Source organism: Lemur catta, chromosome 1 (genome assembly GCF_020740605.2).
Source record: "Lemur catta isolate mLemCat1 chromosome 1, mLemCat1.pri, whole genome shotgun sequence".
In the NCBI taxonomy this organism is placed as follows: domain Eukaryota; kingdom Metazoa; phylum Chordata; class Mammalia; order Primates; family Lemuridae; genus Lemur; species Lemur catta.
This window is the reverse complement of record NC_059128.1, coordinates 281,319,391-281,343,517: the sequence shown is the minus strand read 5'-3', so window position 1 is coordinate 281,343,517 and position 24,127 is coordinate 281,319,391. Positions and strand designations below refer to the sequence as shown.

Below are 24,127 nucleotides of genomic sequence, written 5' to 3'. Positions count from 1 at the left end.
TTTTAAACACTGGGTCCTCATTCAGACACTCTTCCTGCTCTAGAGTTTCAATCTTATCTGGTGCTGCTGCCATCTTAAAGTGATGAAAACCTCCAAGGATATATCATTTATCTCCACATTAGGCTCTGGGTGGGCAATTAAAATTTATTTGGAAACTTAGTCTGGTGTGGTGGTGCACACCTGTAGTCCCAGCTACTCAGGAGACTGAAGCAGGAGGATCACTTGAGCTCAGGAGTTCAGGCTGCAGGCAGCTATGATGATGCCACTGCAATCCAGCTTCGGTAACAAAGCAAGACCCTGCTTCTGACAAAGAAAAGAAAAAAAGGAAAAGAAAAGAAAAGAAAGGGAAAGGAAGGAAAGAAGGAGAAAGAAAAGTAGAGAGAAAGGGAGGGAGAAAGGGAGAGGAAAGAAAGAAAGGAAAGAAAGAAAGAGAGAAAGAAAGAAAGAAAGAAAGAAAGAAAGAAAGAAAGAAAGAAAGAAAGAAAGAAAGAAAGAAAGAAAGAAAGAAAGAAAGAAAGAAAGAAAGAGAGAGAGAGAGAGAAAGAAAGGAGGGAGGGAGGGAAGGAAGGAAGGAAGGAAAGAAAGAGGGAGGGAGGGAATAAGAAAGAGAGAGAGAAAGAGGGAGGAAGTAAGTAAGTTAGGAAGGAAAGAAGAAAGAGAGAGAGAAAGAGGGAGGGAGGAAGGAAGGAAGGAGGGAAGGAAGGGGCCTAATACAACCTCTACAATCTCTCTCTGGGATCCACTGCTGAGAATTATTTTGCAACTACTGTAACTCACAAGTTCACTTTCATGAAAAGGACCTACATATTTGCTGGTACATGATAAAAAAACACTTAGGAACTAAATGTTTAAATTCATGACCATCTTCTATCAATGTTTAAAGAAGGTGTATATGATTTGTCTTATTCATGCACTTAGTAATATATAGAAGTTTCCTCAAGATTATCTCAAGTTGCATAATATATGAAATTAAGGTCAAATAACTGAGCTATTCATTAGTTTCATTGCCATAAAAATTAAGAATATCACTTATTTCTGAAGCTTCTTTCTTAGGTTTTCTTATGACTATGGATCAGTGTGAGTGTTTGAAGAGAGAATCCCAGTCTGAGAGCAAAGGGCTGTCCATGGGGAATCCACTGGCTACTCCTACCAGTTTCTGAAATAATTTTCAGTAATAATATAATAGAATTATTCTACTATATTAAGGGCCATTTTCATTTGTAATTACCTTATACTTACACTATATTAATGGTTATTTTCCATACAAACCTCTTTGATCAGTTTTTAAGTAACATTTCTTTGGATTAGAACCAAAATGAGGAAAGGGGGTCATGGATCAATTATAATTAGACATTCTTCCAGAGGAAATGCAAGAGTTTGGCTACTCTATCCATTTGACAAGAGATTTCTTGCTCTTAGCAGAATTTGAGTCAAATAGAATATAGAATGTGGACAAACGGCAGATTTGCCTTCCACCCTGGGGAGAATGACTTTTGTATGATGTCATAAACTTTGCAATCTATCCTGGAGGTTGATTGATCATTTTTACCAGAAAATTTTACTTTACATAATCTCTAGCATTTTTCCTTGAAATAATTTCTTCACCAAGAGGTAATCATTCATTGTTATCATATTTTACATATATTTACATTTTATTGAATATATTTGTCCCAGAACACCATCTACATGAAGTAAAATTGTTTGCTAGTTAAGCAATATCTCAGAGACCTATTGGCTGTGTGAATTATTTGTTTCATTTGCAAGTTGGGTACTTTGTTCCATAAGGATATGTCAAAGCTAGACATACTGCATTTACTAAGTTAACCAACGCTCCTACAGTGCTTAATAACTTCCAGCCACTGTTCTGAGAACTTCTCTAATCTTAATTCATTTGATCTTCATAACAATCCTTTAAAATGGGTGCTGTAATTATTCCCAATTTTCAGATAAGGAAATTGAGGCCAAGAGACATTTGATAATTTGCACAAAATCATCCAGGAGGAAGCAACAAAGCTGGAGATCAAAGCAAGGTGTTCAGCACTTGACTCTGTGCCAGTATCCATCATGTTCTGTTGCCTCTCCACATGTAAAGCTTCCTACAAAAAGCTAGGCTAGACAATTAAAAGCAATTTCTTTTAAAAGCTCATTAGTAAGAATCAGAAATACTTCTAGCACTGAGATTACTCCCCTAATTTGTCCTAAACTGCAAATAATGTTTTTATTTTCCCAAATATATAAAACATTATTTGTATTTTAATGTTTATTAAAATTATCCAATTTCTTAAAATCATACCTTTTTTCAATCTCAGTCTTGTCTGATTTACTGGTGACATTTCTCTTTTCAGTTCCTCCAAAGTTTGTGGTTCAGCCACGGGACCAGGACGGGATTTACGGCAAAGCTGTCATTCTCAATTGCTCGGCTGAGGGTTATCCTGTGCCTACCATCGTGTGGAAATTCTCTAAAGGTATGACATGATTTGCTTCTTAGCTGCCAAACCTACGTTATGTTCTAAAAGATTGGATGAGCATTTCTAGTCTTTCCAGAGATGTTCTTTGCAAGTAGATATACATCCCTGTCTCCACCAAGCCTATCATTCTCTCACAGACACCCCTAGTCACCCACCTAGGTGTTTTTATTTAGACCAACCCTAGGAAGGACCAAGAAGGGGAGGCAGGTTATCCATGCAGGTTACTGCCGCACTTGGGAAAGTACTAACTTGCCCCCATATCAGATAACCATGGTCTGCTTAGAGACCACTGCAAACCCGTACATGTGGAGATGCAAGTTTAAATTGTAAGAATTACTTATAGTTGGAAGAATTATTTCCCCAGTATTTAGATATGTGAGATTAAGTGGTTTTTGAAAGTTAAAAATAAAATAATTGAGTGTTCTACATCCCTGGTTACCTTATAACATACAAGTCATGTGTCATCCCCTTATGCTCTTTTAAAAACAAATACATCCAATATCCTACTGTGAGTGTCCAGTGTTCCCTGATTCTACTCCTAAGCATGCCTACTGGCTTTTAGGTAACACTGTAGCCATCACATACGTAGAAGTGTGTAACATGGAAACTAGCGGTGGAACCATTTTAGACCCTGGAAAAATAATTTATGTTCATCATAGTGGCTTCTTCAGAAAAGTTCCTTAATTGTGCCTGCAAACATATTGGAAGTTCTCTTTATTTTCTCACACAGGCATCTGAAATCAATGATTTATTTATCAAACACTTGAGGGCCAAATATGTACCAGTGAGATCAATCAACCAAACGATCATGGCCTTTTTTCCCAACAATCTAAGACCTACCAAATAGGTTTCTATTTGTCCTCTGGGAAATTTCTTATTCATGTTACTTTCACACTTAGCTCTATTGTGGGTGTATTTGTTTTTTTGTTTACCTGTCATGGTTTGTAATCTGTATATATTTTTTAAATACCATGTTGAAGTTTCTCAATTTAAAACCAACAATCAAAGGAAAACAAATGGCGCACTTTCCACAACCCTTCTGGCATCTATTTTTTTGAGAAAGAAGGAAAGAGAGGAAGAAGAGGGTGCTAGACACTGTTTGATCAGGAGAACAATTAAATTTTTTCAAAAATCCCTGAGGCAGCTCCCTGTAGCCCACCGCATCCGTGGTCCACATGAAAAGCACTGTGTTCATGAATAAAAGTCTGCTCTTCAGGGTATCTGCCCCCATGACTTTTTATTTTAGGCCGTAGTTGAAGCCCCATGTTGCCTTATTACATGGAAACAGATAAGCAGAATAAGTTTAATTCGTTTATATCAATGAGTATATTTTCCATGGCATTTTTCTTCTCCAAAATTATTTTCAATGCCTGCCATTGTGCAGATATTCACGCTTTGTCCCTTAAGTTGTGTCCAGTTTTCCATTACAGTGAAAAACAGTGCAGCAAAGAACATCCCTGTATGTTAACTCAATGTGTGTAATTGCTTTCTTACAAATTCCTAGAAGGGAAGTAGCATGACCACATGTAAGGCTCTTAGTCTGCTGGTGACACTTCGGCCACCAGCAGTGTGAGGGTGTGTGATGGCCCAGCATTCTGCCCAGCTAGAGCTTTCTCTTTAATCTTTACAACCTGACGGGTGAAAACGGCTTACCCTTTTAATTTGCATATTTAGATTACTAATGATGCAAAGGTTTTATCTTATGTTTACTGACCATTTCATTTTCTCCTTTGGGAAATTTCTCATTCATGCTACTTGCACACTTGTCTCTATGTCTTATTTATTTGTAACAGTGTTTTCATGTAGATTAAATAACTCTTAGTCTGTCTGTATGTCACTGAAATTTATCCCTTCTCATCACTGATTTTCAAATTAAGTTATACCAGCTTTTTATCTTTAAATTCCATGTGCTATATCAAATCATTGCAGACAAAATTAGAAATTGCAAAAGCAAAATTTTAAAAAGTGAAATTCCCTTCAAGTAGCAATACTCAAAGATAACCAAAGATAATAACTCCTGCAAACATGTTTTTTCTAGCCTCTCAGGCCTGTCCCCAAGCAATTGTATTCCCATAGATACACATACAAATTTAAAAAGGTTTTGATCACATGATTGTTCCTGGCTTATAATCTTCTTTCTTCAGTTAGCAATATGCTATTAATTTCTTTCCATGGCAAAATATATGGATGTTTAATGCGACTTTTTAATGTCTGTGTAGAGTATATATTAATGCAACAATAAGTACATTTAACTATCTATTGCCTTACTTAAATTTGAGTTCAGCCATTTAAATTCACAAGGGTTTATTTTCTCATAAGAGGATTCAGGACGTAGAAAGTGCAGGATTAGTTTGTTGGCTGTCTTAAGTCATCAAGGACCCAAACTTCTTATGTATTAAGAAGAGTTCTGTTACTTTTAGCAAGAGTTTCTCACCTTCAAAAGATGGCCAGTGGGTTCCAGCAGTGACTTACTTCTACATTTCAACAGAGGAGGAAAAGCAGAGGGGAGAATTCCCTCTCCCACCTAAGGGAATTCTACCTGAATCAGCTCCCTTCACAGACCTTTCCAGGGATTTGTCACGATCAGTTCTGCTGACATGTCCCTGGATCTCTGCCCAGGTCACCCCTAGCTATAAGGGGGTCTGCAAGCCATCAGCAATACAACTTGTGTTATTTTACTAAGTCAGAGGGTACCTAGGCATCTCCAACGTTGAATGCTGTATATTTTGGTTTTTCTCTAATTTTTCACTCTTAGAAAAGTATCATAATGAATTGTATCACATTTGTCTTTGTATATGTATCTATTTTTCCCTGTGGATACATTTCTATAAGTAGAGCTGCTGGCTCAAAGAGTGAACAATTTTTATAGCTTTCGATATGCATTGACAGTTTCCCAGAATTTTATTCCTTTACACATCCTCCCACAGTTTTCAGAAGCACCTGTTTCTTATAACTAAAATAACACTGGATATTATGTTTTTTTTTAAAATATTTTCCAATCCAATAGAAGTATATCAATATTATTATTTTAATTATGAAAGTAATAAAGATGTTTCTTAAGGAAAATTTAGTCTTGCTTACCCAACATGTCTCCTATAATCAACACAGTCACCAAGAGCATAAATGTAGCTCCCTTACCTATGACAAAAGATACAAACTAAACACACGTGGGTTGTTTCTCTGAGAGATGCAACAATTTAATCCTGGCGCTGCAGAATTCCAGAGTAAATCATAGTAGTTTAAGGTTGGCTATTGCAGAAATGAAACAATCTTTGCTGAAAAATAATCTTATTACATTTTTGACCTTGGGGCTAGAGACACAAAGTATAAGACATTCAATTCTGTCTCCTGGTTTTTTTCTTTCACGTGAACAAATGAAGCCTCCTGTCTATTTAAAAATCAGGCTTCCTACTGTGGTGGGCCCCACCTGTGCTCCCACGCATAACGCCATTCTTCCACATGTGTGTCATTTACACTGGAGGGAAACCGGTTTCAATTAGTGTCCTGAGGACCAGGACCATCCCTTTGTCAGCTGCTGAGAAGCCAAGAGTGGCTGCGAAGGCCAGAGAGTCGGTAATGCGTCCGCTTGCCCTGGCGCCCTTTGCTCTCTCTGGCTGTCCCCAGATTCCCTGACCTCCAGGGAACTTTGGTCCCAGGAAAGTCCAAGGACAGGAGTCAGAGCCTGCCTGGGGTGGGGGTGGGGTGGGACAGTGGGAGCAGTTTGCATTTAAAGTAGCATTGTCAGTATTCCACTGCAGTAGGTCACCTGTGAGGAGGACTTGAAGGACATGAAATGAGCCAGTTGTGTATCCAAGGGGCATGAGCTGAAGATCAAGGGATCAACTAGCGCCCAAGCCAGGGGCAGGGTGGGGTTATGCCTGGAATGGTCCAGAAACGCCAAGGAGGGCACATGGCTGGGGCAGAGTGAGCAAGAGGAAGCCCCAGAGGTCCTGGGTCCTAATCCATCACTCTAGGGATGTGGCTCTGCCCAGATGGGGGGTGGGCAGCAGAGTTGTGACAGTGGTGCTCTCCTGTCGCCGCTGCTGCTGTGCGGAAACCAGGAGCTGGAGGCGGGGGCGGGGGGGGGGGGACCCAGGAGCGGTGGTGCGATCTGCCTGGTGCTTTGCAAGGATCACCGTGGTGCAGCTGCGCTGAAAGCAAACTGTGCCGAGGGCGGGGACTGCAGCTAGAGACCTCTTGGGAGGCCTCGGATGGGGTGTGGCCGGGGCCAGGGAGAGGGCGGCAGAGGAGGGACACATGCTTGGATTCTGAATGTCCTGGGCCGATGGACCGGCTGTGGGTGAGAGAGAAAGGGGGGAGCCCTGGGCAATGAGGAGAGTGGAGGCGCTGCTGCACAAGACGGGGCGACTCTGGGAGGGCAGATCTGAGGCTGGACAAGCTTTGGGGTTTGGGCCCCTCTCTCTGTAGACACAGCTGTCAATTTGCAGTATTAGTAATGATATATTTCTAAATATCCTATTTTTTTGATAAATCTTCCTCCACTGTCAGACCTGCATTCTGTTCTGCCGCCATGTGCCCCGCCTGCGTGCTCGCGGTGGGTCCTTGTTGGACTGATTTGTCCTCGTCCTTTGGTCATAGTGTCCCAGTGAGGGCTCTTCCAGGCTCTTCCCTGTTTACAGTGGTTCATTCCTTGCCTTTTTACACACGATTTCCTGGGAGGGAACCCAGCCCGCCTGATTTCTCTGTAGAAGGGAATTCATCCTTCTGCTTGTGTGCACCAAAGAGCTGACTTGGAAGTCTAGTAAATTTACAGTCTATATTTTGGTGTTACTAATTTGGGGTCAATTTTCCCACAGATGTGATGTGCCTATTTAATATGTAGATTCAAGTCATCTTTTATTTATTTATTCTTTTCATGAATCGTGCCTCTAAGAGTTTGTTCTCTTCCATGTTTTCATCCCCCCCTTCAGGGTTCCATGGACTCATCTTCTACCTTCCACAGCGGTCATTTTCTCTCAGAGTTTTTAACTCATTTATCCCCATTTTAATTTGTTTGATATGTTCTAATGTTCTAGTTTCTGTTCTCTGTGTCTTTTCCCCAACGCAGTCTGTTCCCCTTTTTGCTGTCTCCAGTATTGCCTTCCTTGCTGTGATCTTGTGTTTCCCCTTCTCCCTCCAGCTCTGCCAGCTCATGTTTTACTCCTTGAGCTGTGGCTTCATAGGCAAGTATCCATTTTATCCACAGTTTTCATCTAAACCATGGCAATACTTTTTGGTGAGGTTTTGTCACTTGGTTTCTTTTTCTATTTCTTTTATCTATTTTTCTTATAGTATCTTGGCTACATCCTGTCTTCCCTTTGAATATGGTCGTCCCCTCATCCATGGGGGATCTGTTCCAAGACCCCCAGTAGATGCCTGAAACCTTGAATAGACACATATGCTGTGTCTTTTCTGATACATATTAATACATCCCTATGATAAAGTTTAATTTATAGATTAGGCACCATAAGAGATTAACAACAACTAATAATAGAATAGAACAATTATAACAATATATGGTAATAAAATTTATGTAAATGAGGTTATGGTACCATACTCACCTATTGGCAGACCATGGTTGACCACAGGTAACTGAAACCACAGATAAGGGGAAACTATTGTACTCACATTTGGAGAAAATCCACGTCCCCAGAAAGAGATTACTTTGTGCAAATATCTGATTCCTCACTGAACCCTCCTTCTCCGACTCTCACCCCCGCCAAGCCCAGGGCAGCCCCTCCGCACCCACCTGTGCAGACCGTCTCCCTGATGGAGGTTTTGCCCTCACCTGCCACCCACATTGCGGTGCTTGCTGAGAGTCGCAGCCTATGTCTGCTTATCTTTCTGAGTGCACCTCCGCTCTGTCCACACTGGGTTGCCCAGTTTCCCATTTTGTAGTTGGAACTTCAGCTATTTTCTAATTTCATAGAAAGTGGAGTTTACATTTCCTAGTCCTTCCCCCATTTGCTTTTGTATGGCTCCCAGGAAGAGAAGAAGGAATGCTGGTTTATGCCTCCATCTTCAAATCTGAAATGCTGCTGTGTATGTACAAAGCTTCATTAAATTTGGACTTTTATTTTAGAAAATAAAAGCAAAGTATGAATCTATTAATCACAGGAGTAGCGGAATCATCAGTGAAGAGAGGAGACTGTGAGTTCAAACCCCAGCACAGCAGGCCTGGCTGTGTCACTGCACATGAGTGACTTACCCTACATGAACCACAGCTTTCTTGCATGAGACAGGTAAAATGAGGGATTAATATGAAGGTTCAGTAAGATGACTCATAGAAAGAATTTTTGATGGCTCCTGCCATGTAGCAATTAGTCAATACATATTAGCTGACGTTATCATTATTGCCATTATCACCACCTTACAAGGGTAGCCAATTGTCCTAAAACTATTTATGGAATAGCCCAACCTCTCCCCACTAACTTGAAATGCTCTAAAGTCTAGAGAAAAATGTGAATACTGAAGTCTGTTTTTTAGCCCTGTCTCTGTGACATTGAACTGTCCATTGTTGCATCAGTATCACACATTTTAGAGGTTTATGTCTTTCTAATATATTTTAATATTTGGTATGACAATACTCCCCTCGTTATTTTTATTTTCCAAAAATGTCCTTGCTTTCTTACATGGACTTTTATTTGCTTGTTTCTTCTAGATGAATGTTAGGATAATTTTATCAAGTTCCCAAAAAATTATTCTGGAAAATTTGGAGGATTGCAAATTTAAAGGTTAACATGAAGAACATTAATATCATTCAAACATTGACCCTTCCCAGCCAATACCATGGAGAGTCTTTCCATATATCCAAGTTTTCTTTAGTGTTCACTATTAATTTTATTCCTTTCTTTCCATTGGGCTGTGGTAGTGAGTATTTATAAGCTACTGCCTCTGGTTTCCTTTGATCCTCCTTGGTTTTCTGGGTGGACAAGTGTGGCATCCAGAGGGGACCTTGTTCCCTTCTGCAGCTGTCCACATGTCTGTCTTCTCCCAGCAAAGGAGAGGCTGTCCTCAGTTTAGGAAGTTCCTGTTTTCTCCATTCTTTAGTATGTACAGAGAGCTTCAGTTGGGATGGGACCCCCCTTTTCCTACCCGCTTCTCTCCAGGTTGGCTTTCTCCCTGCTGTTCTCCTGTGTCCTTTCTGCTCTTAGCTGTAGCACATTCATATAACGTAGTTTCCCCAACTCCGGTTTTCCCTGCAGGCTCCAGAGAATCCATCTCGCCATTTTGCTTTGGCTCCGTTTTCTCCTGCTGTCATTTCTGCACTCATCACACACAGTCTACCATAGGTCCTGGCTATCACTTGCCACCTGGGCCCCAGAAGAGTCCTCCCCCACCTGCAGAAATCCTCCCCGCTGGTTATAGACTCTTCATAAGGACCAATGGGGACTTGATTATTTTGTTGAGAAATCCATAGAAATAAAACCAGTCACAACAATTACCTTAGACATTTCCATAAAAGGTACTCAATTCCAGGATGGAAAATAGATATTGTACTTAAGACACAAGGTCAAGCCTCTGAGTTGACCTTCTCTGGAGCCTCCTCCTACTGTGAGAGCTTTCCCTGGAATGCTACACCTTGGTCCCGCCCTACCTCCACTTCCAAGGTCGAGGTAACATCCTGAAGGGACCCTTTATAGTCCTCAAAGCCTATGTCTGGGGATACCACGGAAAGGACGTGGAAGGGGACAAGCCTGAGGCTCTCGGGCAGGTCAATTCTGGGCACATGTTCTGCCAACACTGATTCCAGACCTCCTAGGTGAGATGACTCAGGCCATTCCTTCCTCAGCAGATCAGCTGTTTTCTGTTCAAAAGACAAGTCTGAAAAGGGGCAAATGTCAAGAGAAAAACATTCCCTTAAATAAAATCTTCTTTTATTATTTCAATATAATAACTCAGAGGGGGTAGATTCATATGGCACAGGCTGGTGATCCTCAGTTCTCTAGTCCTCCGAAGTTTTTCCCTGAGTTCTGGTCTCTTAATCCATTCTGGAACATTTCACTCTGCTCCCAGCCTGAGGCCCCAGTGTCCCCCAGGTCCACTGGCCAAAGCATTCAGCCCCTTCCAGCCAGCCACTCTGTGACCTCGAATGCCAGCTCCAGAGCCTTTGCTCAGAACGTGCATCCCCTTCACATCCCTTTCTAGAAACTGGGTCTCTGCACTGTCCTTAAGCCTATTGGTCATCTCCTTGGGACCCTCCATTCCTGGCCTCACCTTAGTCTTCCTAGTGTGAACACCAGAATCAAACTTCTGACTGCAAACCCCACCCAAGGAGGCTGCTGCCCACCCACCATCCCACCTCCCTGCCTGCCTGTCTGTCTGTGCACCACTCCGTGCTCTAGCCATGCTGCTACCGGACTCTCCATTTGTCCTGCTCTGTGTTGCTAGGACACCCAAGCCTCTAGTCCTGTGGGCTAGACCTCCTCCATGCCATTGGTTTCTTGGAACAGCAGAGATCCCCTCAGGTCTTCCTGGCACCACTGTGCTGGTGTGACCCAGGCTCCACGCCAGAGTGTCAGTGTGACCCGGGCTCCACATCAGTGTGCCAATGTGATCCAGGCTCCACGCTAGAGTGTCAGTGTGACCCGGCTCCACATCAGTGTGCCAGTAAGACCCAGGCTCCATGTCAGTGTGCCAGTGTGACCCAGGCTCCACGCCAGTGCATGGTCTGATCCAGGCTATCAGGTCCCAGCTATTACCCATTGTACCTTGTTCCCGCCGAACCCAATTACGTGATAAGATATGAATCTTGAATTAACACCAGGAGAGAATTCAAATAATACAAAAAGAAGAAGGAGGCAACCTCTCCCTATGGCATAAGTGGTAAAAATAAACCCAGGCTCAATGTCCAATGTCCCCAAGTTCTGCTTGTTCCCCATGTTCCCCAAGTAAAGACAGTGGGTCACATTAAGCAGTCATGAGTTCTTGGGGAAAGGTTGTAAGCAGGACAGAGAAGGTGGGTGTTCAACATACTGTTTTATTTTCTTCCTTTGATGGTAGAAAAAAAATTTGTCGTAGATTAAAACCAGCCTTCCTCTGCCTTCCTCTGCACTAAGTGAAGTCTCAGTGTCCCTGGGAGCTGCTGTAGGATCTTTGTGGACTCCTCACCCAAGGAAGCTGCTATCACCCTGCACCTTGGTGGGGCCACTGGGACAATAAGCCCAGGACCCATCTCAACCTTCCTTCTCTTCTTTTCTTTTCTTTTCTTTCCTTTCCTTTCCTTTCCTTTCCTTTCCTTTCCTTTCCTTTCCTTTCCTTTTTTTCTTTTCTTTTCTTTTCTTTTCTTTTCTTTTCTTTTCTTTTCTTTTCTTTTCTTTTCTTTTCTTCTACTCCTCCACCTTCCCTCCCTCTCATTTTTTTCTCCAGGACCTTTCTAGCAGTCTTGTGGGTAGAGGAAGGCAAACGTCTGGGGAGCTCTTGCTGCAGGGAAGTGGTAGTTGGAAACCTTGGATGGTGGACGCAGCTGCAGGGCGCCTGCAGTCCCAGTGCAAAGCCCTGCTGGCATCAGCATAATTAAGCCACCTCAGTGCCTTCTGGCATCACATTGGCAAGTGCTGAATAATGGTCAGTTCATGGTTCAATTTTCTGATAAGTGAGTGAAAGGGCAATGCCCATCTTGCTGGTAGAAAGAGATCCTTGCATATTAGATACAGAGTTACAGACATGACATTGATGTGCTAAACTGGTGGACTACCAAGTCATAACAGCCCCTCAACAGGCACAAATCTAGTCCATGAAATTGTGGTTTTTTTTTTAAGTGTGCTTGTTTTTGATGGACAGGATTCTTCAACATAGAAATAAAGGAATTAACAGGAGATAATTGGATTGCAAAATAAACATAATTATGTGCAAATTTACAAAAGAAGTAAACTGGTTGATGTCTTGGTTAGAGTGTGGTGTTTTATCAAGAAGGGGTTAATACAGGGAATTAGATGCATGCAACACTTTTGGAAGGATGGGATGAACTCAGCTGCCTTTTGGGTACTTGGGAAGTGCGGGAACCATGAGAAGCTACCGTCATCAGTGGTCACAGCTACCTACTGCACCAAAGAAGTAATTTGTAGAAGTTCTCCCAAAGGCAGCTATGAACCTTGGCATCTGCCTATTCACCAGTTTGCTTCTTTTGAAGGAAAATAATGGCTTCTCTTTCCTTGCACCTCCCAAATCGTGTTTAAAGGCTTCTCACTGGTAAAATGTAAACCAGAATCTGGTGAGAAAGGAGCTGGGAAATGTAGTTTTCAGGCTTCCAGTCCCTGCAATTTAGGGAAGAATTTTGAGGGAAAGTGGTAGCGCTAAAGATCGACATAGAACATCTGACACACTATTTACTCGACACAAATATTACAGGCACATACTATGCAGTAACGGACGCTTCTTTCTTTGGGATAGGGAATAGCTCTCCAGCCTGGAACCAGACCATTATCTCGAGACTGTGCCCCTGCCCTGTCCCATTCTGGGCTCTTGTCTATAACAGGACACCCAGGATCCTCAGCACTCCTCCACGGAGCAAGAGTTCCATTTCTAGCTGCTACACCCTCATGAGCTGCAACTGCTGGTTCTGTTCTTACGTGCTGTCTTCTCTTCACACCTCCAACTCTATGTTTGCACCTACTGACTCCCTGCAACCCACCAGCTGTTCTCAGAGAAGGAGAAGCCTCTCCCTGAAGAAGAAAAACAAACTCATCCTTCAGGAAAAGCCCCCTTTCTCCATAGGGAAGAAAGGGATGTGTTGTTGATTCCTTGGTGAGGAGAAAGAATAGCTACAGCTTTACCATTGGGATGCAGCCTGGGAGCATACAGAGCTCTCCTTTCCCCTGTTTTGTCATACTTCACATCAGTCTTATTCTACCCTGCAAGGGGGGCTCTCTGAATATGCTCATTGGCCAACTTTTCCGGTCCTCACATACAGGCATTTATACTGGCATTCATATGATCTAGTTTCCCTGGATGTGAATTGCAATCCTCTATCATATGTAAATTGATTTTTCTCCTCATTTTATATATGATGAAATTAAGGATGCATCCCTGGAGTACAATGCTTGGCATAAAAAAAGAAAGAAATGAAGGATGCAGAGAGAATAAGCCATGTACTCAAAGGCACAGGTAGTTTCAGAGGGCATTTGAACCCAATGCCTTTGATTCTCAGCCAAGTGCCCCTCTACAGACCAGCAAAGACTTACAGGTGGAAGAAAAGATGAAACCATTATTTTATTTCCTGCTGGCTTCAAAGTGGGCTCACTTGGTGACACTCAGCTGTGCTTTTTCCGGTATCAGTGGGCTCACTTGGTGACACTCGGCTGTGCTTTTTCCGCTATCACTGCACCCTCAGACCCTGGGAACACAGCTAGGCATATCTTTTCAATAAATATGAAGGGTCACCCAGTATTAATGTAACCAGTTACTGAGTATGTGCCTTACTTCCTGCTTTAGCCATTTATTTTCATGTGATTGAGCATTAAAATTATTCGCACTTGACCCCAGCTAACCAGAGAAAATTGACAGCTTTTTAATTAATGACTGCTGGTTGCTATATTGTGTCTTCTAGCTAATTACCCAAAGTGCTTACCTTGTGCTAAGAAGATTACAGGATTTTGCATATTGATGCACCAGTTAAATAGTGAGTACTCTTTAGAATAATGATGAATCTAAAGTAGATGACCGATAATTCTCTCAAACCACGACAAAGTCCAAGTCTCTCAAATTAAACCAGTGCAATCCCTTGGAACTATCGTCCTCATAATAGATGAATTGGTTGGCAGTGTGTTCACCTTTATTCCATTTAGCAAGCACAATTAGATCCTTAGATGCAGTAACCCTTCAACTTAGGTTCATTTTTCTGATGAAAAAAAGATTTAATGTTTTTTAAATGCACTTAATACTTCATTTCTGTCTTCACTGAGAACTTTTAGTAATGAAGAGGCTTATCTTGGTCCAAATAGGAATTAACAAATCATCGTTTTCTGCTATTTAATTGAGACAACTTAGCTATGTAGCTCAATTTTATGTTGTAATCCTTTAATATACATGTTTCAACTGTTACAAGCATTTTCCTGGTTAAAATTCTTTAAGGAAAGGAAAAATTTGTGCTGTTGACATGGACAATCCTGTAACTTTCTCAAACTGTACCAGCATTTTGTTAGATTTTTCAGAATTTTTGGAAAACAGTTACATAATTTGAGATTTCTGTTTTATGGCTATATTTTTTAAATTCTGCATTTGGCTGAGTTTTCAAGTTGTATGTATTAGACTGGATCTAGCCCCAGTTGACAGTCATCTTTGAGAAAGCCATTAATAAACTTTACAAAATTTCAAAATGTGTACCAAATTTAAGTATTTAAATAAAAATAGAAGGCTTTTTTTTCGTTGATTTTTACATTTCCATAAAATCCTTTATCCTTATACTAACAAACATGTTCTCCATAAGAAATAATTTTATAATTTATAAAACCAAGTTCTTTAAAAATACAATCCACTTCTACAGAAGAAAAAAAAACATATGACCACTCAGTGGATGATGAAGGTAGCTGATAATATTCAATACCCAATCTGATTAAAACAACAAGAACAATGAAAAAAAAGAGTTTTATAAAATAAGAATATAGAAACACTTTCTTATAACCCCAAAAGCTTTGGCAAATGAAGAAGAAGAAGACAAAATGCCCAGTACAAAAATGGGGAAGCGATATAAACGGGCTGTTTACCAAAGGGCAAGTGCAAATGGACAATAACAGTCATGAAAAGATGCTCAAAATTATCTATAAGCAAAAACAAACAAAAAATACAAAAAACAAAAAGATACAAATTAAATAATGACATATATATTGTATTGATGAAGATTAAAGAGATTAATCATGTACATGTGTGAGGAAAAAATTAAGTCTCAGCTGCTACTGATGAAGATAAAATTGGTATGTTTTTAGCAAGCAGTTTAGCAATTTATGTTAAGATTTTAATATATATCACCTTTGGTTGAGAATTCCTCTCCAAGAGTTAGACCTATAGATTGCCTACCACTAACTACATTGATGGATAAGTGGAGCAATTCATTGCAACATGGTCTCTGTTCCTGTGGAATGAGAAAGACACAAAACCACATAATCATAAAATGACTAAATAATTAAAAGCAGAATTTTTAAACACATGACAATATGTGTGCTCACTATGAGCCATACCACAGTTTAAGAATTTCAACACTTGCACCATCCTAGGAAGGAGGTTCTGTTATTATCTCCCTTTTACAGATAAGGAGCTGAAAGCTTGAGTGTAACTTGCCTAGTTTTTCAGTGTATTAGTAATCTGTTGCTGCATAACAAATTACCCTGAACTTAGTGACTTAAAATAATGTTTCTGTGGGTCAGGAATACAGGGGTGGCTTAGCTGAGTCCTCTGACTCAGAGTCTCTCCCCACACTGCAATCAAGGGATGTAGTCATGTCAAAGTTTACCTGGGGGAAGGTCTTCTCCCAGCTACTCATGTGATTGTTGGCAGATTTAGTTTCTCAGGGGCTATGAGTTGGAGGCTGCCATCGGCTCCTTCCCATGGGAGCTTCTCCATTGAGCACAACACGGCAGCAGAGTGAGGACCTAAGGGGAAGGGGAGTGGGGAGGAGGAATGGGAGTCACAGTCCTTTAGACCACAGCTACTTGCCCAGTATTTCCCATATGGTAGCACTCAGTAATTGAACACTAAACTCCATTTGTGCTAAAACAGAGGATACTGCTTACATGTGCTTAGAAAAATATTAGGAAGGCTATAATCCTTCCAGACGGTGGGATTAGAATCCTGGGGAGATAAAAAGGGCCTTTACTTTTTTACTGTTTGAATTTTTGACAAGTAAATTCATAGATCCCTAATCCAAAATTTTCATGTTTTATATCCTGATAGGTAAACTAGTAGATAATTTTCATTAATAATGTTTTTCAAAATCAATTACTCATTTACTGACATTCATCCATCATCAAGCATTTGTTAAAATCTTCCATGAACTTTCACATGAATAAAGTTTTGCTTTATCTTTTTCTTTTTTTTAATTTCAAAGCAATAAAGGGGTACAACTCCTTTTGGTTACATGGATTGCTTTTATAATGCTTGAGTGAAGGTTATAAGTGTGCCCATCACCCGGATAATGTTCATTGTACCCCTTAGGCAGATTTTCACCCATCCTGTCCTGCCCCTCCCCCACTTGATTTCCGTTGAGTTTTACTTCCCTATATGCACATGGGTGCTCATCGGTTAGTTCTAACTTAATAGTGAGTACATGTAGCATTTGTTTTTCTATTCTTTAGATACTTTACTTAGGATAAAGGTCTTCAATTCCTTCCAGATTGCTGCAAAAGGAATTAAGTCATCAAATAACCCCAATAAAAGTGGGCAAAGGTCATGAACAGAAGCTTCTCAAAAGAAGATAGTCAAATGGCCAATAAACATATAAAAAAATACTCAATGTCACTAATCATCAGGGAAATGCAAATCAAAACCACTAGGAGATATCATCTTACCCCTGTAGAATGGCTTTTATTATTAAAAAAATCCAAAAATAATAAATTAAGTTTAAATTATCTATATTGTAGAAGTTTCTGGCATAATTTTGCATTTTGTGCATTTTGGTAATTTCTCTGTTTCCAAGGAGTGAGCAGATTTAGGGATAAGAATGGTTTTGTTCATTTAGTCTCACTTTATAAAATGTTCAGCTGATGGCGAGGAAAGCAACATATTGACATAATAATAATATGTTGTTATGTTTTTTAAACTTTTCATCCCTGATTTTGAATTCTTTATGAAAAGAGGAATTTAAAAAAATTTTCCACTTAGAACCATTTTGTGGTATTTCATACTTTAGGTATGTAATAAAGAGCTAATCCAGACGTGTAAGTATTGCTGGTATATGCTCCCTCTTCCAACTTTATAATTATCTTACATTTATATTCCTCTTACTCACCTTTAAACGAGGTATCAGCTAACTATAGGCCAAAGTCAAAATTCTGCCCACAGCCTGTTTTTGTAAGTAAGTTTTTTGAAACACAGTCATGCTGTTCTATTTATGTATTTTCTGTGGCTGCTTTCATGAGTCAAGGGCAGACTCGAGTAGTTTAAGCAGAGACTGTGTGGCCTGTTAAAATATTTACTATCTGGCTCTTTACCAAAAAAGATTGACAACCTCTTATCTGAAAATATTAAATATTTTTATCCATGAACACGGCATAACTGTCTACTTATTTAGGTCTTCTTTAATTGCCCTCAACAACTTTTATACTTTTTAGTGGGCCAATCTTGCAAATATTTTGTTAAATTTATTTCCAAATGTTTCAGATTCTTGTGCAAATGTGTTGTCCTTTTAATTTTAATTTCCAATTATGTGTTATTGGTATATATAAATAAAATTGGCTTTGATTTTATACATTGATGTTGTATCACATGGCTTTACTAAACTCAGCTGATAGTTACAACAACTTTTATTTTCTGTTGAACTTGGTGTCTTAATTTTTTTTTCATTTTCTTTTTATCTCAATAGATGTAGGGGATACAAGTGATTTTTTGTTACATGGATGAATTGTATAGTGGCGAAATCAGGGCTTTTAGTGTACCCAAGTATGTTGTACCCAATAGGTAATTTTTCATCCTTTACTTCCTTCCCGCCTTGCCCACTCTGAGTCTCCACTGCGCATCATACCACTGTGTATGACCATGTATACCTATTGTTAAGCTCCCCCTTATAAGTGAGAACATGCAGTATTTGATTTTCTATTCCTGAAGTGCTTCACTTAGAATAATGGCCTCCAGTTCCATCCATTGAAATAATGGGTGGAATATTTTATCCATTGAAATAATGTCTGGGAAAGAAATTATTTCATCCTTTTTATGGTTGAGTAGTACTCCATGGTAGAGATATACTTTATCCCCTCATCGGTTGATGGGTACTTAGATTGATTCCATATCTTTGCAATTGTGAATTGTGGTCCAATAGACATACAAGTGCATGTGTCTTTGATGCAATGACTTCTCCTTTAGGTAGATACCCAGTCGTGACATTACTGGATTCAATGGTAGGTCTACTTTTAGTTCTTTGAGGAATCTCCATACTGTTTTCCATAGAGTTTGTATTAAATTACATTTCCACCCACAGTGGAAACACTGTTTCCACCAACAGTGAAACACATGTTCTCTTTTCACCACATCCATGCCAACAGCTATCGCTTTCTGACTTTTCAATAATGGCCATTCTGACAGGGTTAGGTGGTATCCCACTGTGGTTTTAATTTGTATTTCCCTGATGATTAGTGATGTTGAACATTTTTTCATGAGTTTGTTGGCCATTTGTAGATCTTTTGAAAAATGCCTTTTCATGTCTTTTGTACACTTTTTCTTGGGGTTATTTGTTTTCTCTTGCTGATGTGTTTGAGTTCCTTGTGGATTCTGGATATTAGTCCTTTCTTGGGTATACACTTTGCAAATATTTTCTCCCATTCTGTAGTAAATAATCACTCTGTTGATTATGTCTTCTGCTGTATAGAACTTTTTAGTTTAGTTAAGTCCCATTTATTTAATTTTATTTTTGTTATATTTGCTTTTGGGGTCTTAGTCATAAATTATTTGCCTAGACCAATGTCCAGAAGAGTTTTTCCTATGTTTTCTTCTAGCACTTTTATGGTTTCAGGTCTTACATTTAGGTCTTTAATCTATCTTGAGTTAATTATTGTAAGAGGTAGGGATCCAGTTTCATTCTCTTGCATGTGGCCCTGCAATTTTCCCACCATCATTTTTTGAATAGGCAATCCTTTCCCCAGTGTATGTTTATACCTACTTTGTCAAAGATCAGTGAGTAAGTATATGGTTTTATTTCTGATTTCTCCATTATATTCCATTGATCTTTGTGTCTATTTTTATACAAGTACTGTACTATTTTGGTTACAGTAGCCTTCTGTTAATAGTATAATTTGAAGTCAGGTAATGTGGAGCCTCCAGTTTTGCTTTTTTTTGCTTAGGATTGCTTTGGGTATTTGAGTTCTTTTGTGATTCCATATGAAATTTAGGGTTGTTTTTTCTAGTTTTATGAAAAATGACATTGGCGTGTTGATAAGAATAGCATTGAATCTCTGAATTACTTTGGGCAATATGGACAGACATTTTAACAACATTGTTTCTTCCCATCCATGAGCATGGGATGTTTTTCCATTTGTTCCTGTCATCTGTGATTTCTTTCATAGTATTTTGTAGTTCTCTTTGTAGAGAGTTTTCACCTCCTTGGTTAAGTATATTCCTAGGTATTTTACTTGTTTTGCAGCTATTATGAATGGTATTGAGATTTTATTTGATTCTCAGCTTGGCTGTTATTAGTGTACAGAAATGCTAATGATTTGTGTGCATTAATTTTGTAACCTGAGACTTTACTGAATTTTTTAATAAATTCTAAGAATTTTTTGGAGGAGTCTTTAGGGTTTTCTAGGTAAAAGATCATATCATCAGCGAACAGGGAAATCTGACCTCCTCTTTTCCATTTGGATGTTCTTTATTTTTTCCTCTTGCCTGATTGCTCTGGCTAGGACTTCTAATAGTATGTTGAATAGAAGTGGTAAAAGTGAGGCTGGCGTGGTGGCTTATACCTGTCATCCTAACAGTTTGGGAGGCGAAGGCTGGAGGATCACTTGAGGCCAGGAGTTCGAGACCAGCCTGAGCAACATAGCAAGACCCTATCTATAAAAAATATATAAAAATTATCTAGGTGTGGTGGTACCTGCCTGTAGTCCCAACTACTTGGGAGGTTGAGGCAGGAGGATCCCTTGAATCCAGGAGTTTGAGGCTGCAGTAAGCTATGATCACACCACTGTACTCCAGTCTGGGTGACAGAGTGAGACCGTGTCAAAAAAAAAAAAAAAAAAGAAGTGGTGAAAGGATGCCCATTTCACCTCCTTGGTTAAATATATTCCTAGGTATTTTACTTGTTTTGTTTCCCATTCTTAGTGGTAATGCTTTTGACTTTTCCCCACTCAGTATGATGTTGGCTGTGGGTTTGTCATATATGGATTTTATTATTTTGAGCTTTGTTCCTTCTATGCCTAGTTTGTTGAAGGTTTTATCATGAAAAGAGCTTTTGGTTTTAGTGATTTTCTCTTTTTGTTTTGTATTTCATTGATTTCAATTTTCTTCTTTATTTCCACTTCTTGTAGTAGCTTCTTAAGGTGAACATTTATCATTATATAATATTTTTTTCATTTCTAATACAGACATTTAATGCAACAAACTTCTAAGTCTTTCTTTTAGCTGCATTTCACAAATTTTAACATGTTCTTTTATTTTCATATTCATTCAGCTCAAAATGTTCTTTTTCTAGTATCACTGGTGCTTTCTTCTTTGATCCATAAATTATTTAAAAGTATGCTGTTTTATTTTGAAATATTTGGACTTTGTTCAGGTATATTTCTGTTATTGATTTTAATTTTAATTTTACTGTGGAAACAGAACATACTTTGTATTATTTTTATCTTATTACATTTGTTGAAATTTGTATTATGGCCCACGATTGTCTTTTCTGGTAACTGTCTTAGTCTGTTCAGGCTGCTATATCAAATTACCATAGACTGGGTAGCTTAAACAATAACTTCTTTCCCACAGTTCTGAATGCTGAAAGTCTGAGATTGTGGTACAGGCATGGTCAGATTCTGGTAATGGCTCACTTCCAGGTTGAAGACTACATTTTTCTCTTTGTATTCTTACATGTGGAAAAAAAGCAAGAAAGCTTTGGGGGATTCCTTTTAAAAAGGCACTAATCCCATTCATGAGAGCCCCAGCCTCATAACTTAATCAGCTTTCAAAGGCCCCACCTCCTAATACCATTCCATTGTACATTAGGATTTCAACATCTGACTTTGGGGGTACATGAGCATTCAGTCCACTGCAGTGATTGTTTCATGGGCACTCAAAACTCATATGTATTCTGCTATTGTTGGGTGTAGACTTTTACAAATGTCAATTAAGTCAAGTTGATTGTTAGTAGCAGTAAAGCCTTTTATGTTTCAAATATTATTTTTTTCTTCCCCTTTCTTTCTCTCTTCTCCTTTTGAAACTTTAATTACTCAATGTTAGAATACTTGATTGTTCCAAAGCTCTAGGAGGATCTCTTCTGTAAAAGTGCAATAGGCACTTTTGCTCCTTTTGTTTCACTTTGGATAATTTCTGTTAGCCTAATTCTTTTCTCTGCTGATTTTCCCGTTTCACTAATTCTTCATATCTAATTTTGTGTTTGTTGTTTCTATCATTTTATTTGTCTATCTTTCTCTTTTTTATAGTTTTAATATTTCATCTGAATACTTCCATCATGTATATTAATCATGGCTAGGGTAAGTCTATGTCCTATAGTTCCAGCTAATCTTTATATGATTCTGTTGACTGTTTATTCTATGGTCCTTTTTTCTTGCTGTTTTGATATGTGTCTTATAATTTTTATTGCATTCTAGCCATTGCATATATAAAGAAGAGTAGAAACTGAGGAAAGTTATAGCTATTTCTAGTTCTTTCCTCTCACTCACTTTTATGCCCATGCTCTCTTCCTGTCACCCTGTGCCAAAGGTGAATTTGTTTATAAGGCCCACTCCTCTCCAGGGCTTTTAACTCTTTGACGCGAAGTTTACCTAGTTATCCCTGACTTCAACTACCTGATTCATTCAAAATACAGCATGATTTTGTAGATTAATGGTCTTTTTTTATTGTTAGAGTGGAACTGACATTGTTTTGTGGATTTCTACATCCTTAGCAGAAGTGGAACTCTTTTTTTAAAAAAAAAATTCAAGTTATCATATGTCCCCTCTAGCAGTTCTATTTTGATACGAACCACCTGCTTGTTCTTCTTATTCAGTGTGAAAGGTCCCCTTAGGTACATTATTAGTTTCCTTTGTCTCTTTTGTGGGACTCAGGTCCAATTGCCAAGATACATGAACCAGAAACAAGGGAAGGGAAGGCACAGCCAGTCTCTGCCACTGTGAGCTTAGGGGTACCAATAGGCAAGTTTGCAGTTGCAGGTGGAGACAGTGGGAGAAAGTGTCTCCCCCGGTAGTGTCCTCAGTTACAAAATCTAAAGTTGCCTGCATGAGGAGTGCGGAGACAGCCACTTGTTCAGCTCCCGTGCAGGTTCTGGGGCTGGTGAGTTAGCAGCTCCTCTCTAGAACACACCCTTGGTCACACTTTGAGCTTCCTCCAGGAAGATCCAATGGTTATCACACCAGGGCTTTCCCCCGGGGTCCCAGGCTCCCGAGTTAGAGAACAAAGAAGCCGTAGGAAAGCCTTTCAGGACCTTTCACATCCTCCTAGTCCCAGCCAATGCCCCCAGGAGAGAGGCAGGCAGCACGGCAGGTTAATCTAAACCACCGTCTTCTTGGGAATTTCCCAGGACGTTAATCCTCTGTTTCATTATTTCTAAAATACTTGCTTTTCAACATAGTTTACTATGGCTCTCCCATATGAATCATATCACATCTGTGATCATAGCATATCACATCAGTGCTCTCCTTGCATGTAAGCATTCTGAGGAGAGTGGTGTTTTAATTCTGTGTTGTCTTCATACAATAGCCTGACTTATTTATTTAAATGACATTAAATGATATTGGCAGTATATTGTGTCCCTAGACTGGAATGTAAGCACACTTAGAAGATAAATCGGCAATACTGCTATTCTCTTTGCATCCTCAGATGTGTGCAGCGAGCAAGGACTTCAAATGCCATGTCCCTGGAGCACTCCTTGTTTACATTCACATTAAGTCCCTGGGAACACAAGGAGTTCATTTAGTACCATGAGAGATGTCTGCTTCTGTGCTTGTTCTACTGTGATTTCTCTGAATAATTTATCAGCTACTTAATACTCTTCAAATTTGGCTTTTTATGTAGAAACTATCTGTAAGCTCTCTTACTTTTTAACTCAGAGTTTGAAATACTGTCATTACAATTAAATGTTTCTCTCTAAACAAGAATTTCAATGTCGGAGGAAGAAAGAAAAACTTGATGTATCTCGTGACAGCCCAATGTGATATATATGAAGCACACATTTCTTCTCTTTATTAGACTGGTGAACTTGAGTTCATTGTTTTTCCATATTTACTCATGTTGGCATCATCATTCCTCTTCTCTTTTATTCTATCCCAGGTGCTGGGGTTCCCCAGTTCCAGCCAATCGCCCTGAACGGCCGGATCCAGGTTCTCAGCAATGGGTCGCTGTTGATCAAGCATGTTGTGGAAGAAGACAGTGGCTACTATCTCTGCAAGGTCAGCAACGATGTGGGCGCAGACGTCAGCAAGTCCATGTACCTCACGGTTAAAAGTAAGGAAGAAGAAATGCTTCGTTTTACCTACATAGGTCTTTGGGGGCTTAGATATTTCCATTGTCTCCATACATACCTGTTGAAAAAAAAAAGATCAATGGTTGCCATAGCTGGGTTTGAAGTTTGCTGTTTTAGAAACACAATTGAAGAGTATGGTGAAAGTCCAGCCAGTTGTCAACAGCATGCCTGGGGCCCCTCGTGCCTAGAGCAGGGAGCAGCCACATTCTTCTCTCCCTGCGGTTCTCAGAGCCATTGGGCAACCCAGCAGATGAGCAGATCTCTGCCTTTAGTGCCCAAATTTACATGCTATTGATTTTACTGTGGAAAAGCCCCATCCACGGTCCCAGATGTG

General features: G+C 39.6%; 1 protein-coding gene across 1 annotated transcript in view; it reads left to right on the top strand.

The window, feature by feature from the left end:
• Positions 1-24,127, top strand: part of DSCAM (DS cell adhesion molecule) — a 718,109-nt gene that overhangs the window by 482,885 nt on the left and 211,097 nt on the right. Inside the window, exons 10-11 of the mRNA XM_045558333.1 lie at positions 2,346-2,465; positions 23,601-23,774. Of these exons, the coding sequence (XP_045414289.1) occupies positions 2,346-2,465; positions 23,601-23,774 (294 nt within the window). The remainder of the gene's footprint in view (positions 1-2,345; positions 2,466-23,600; positions 23,775-24,127) is intronic.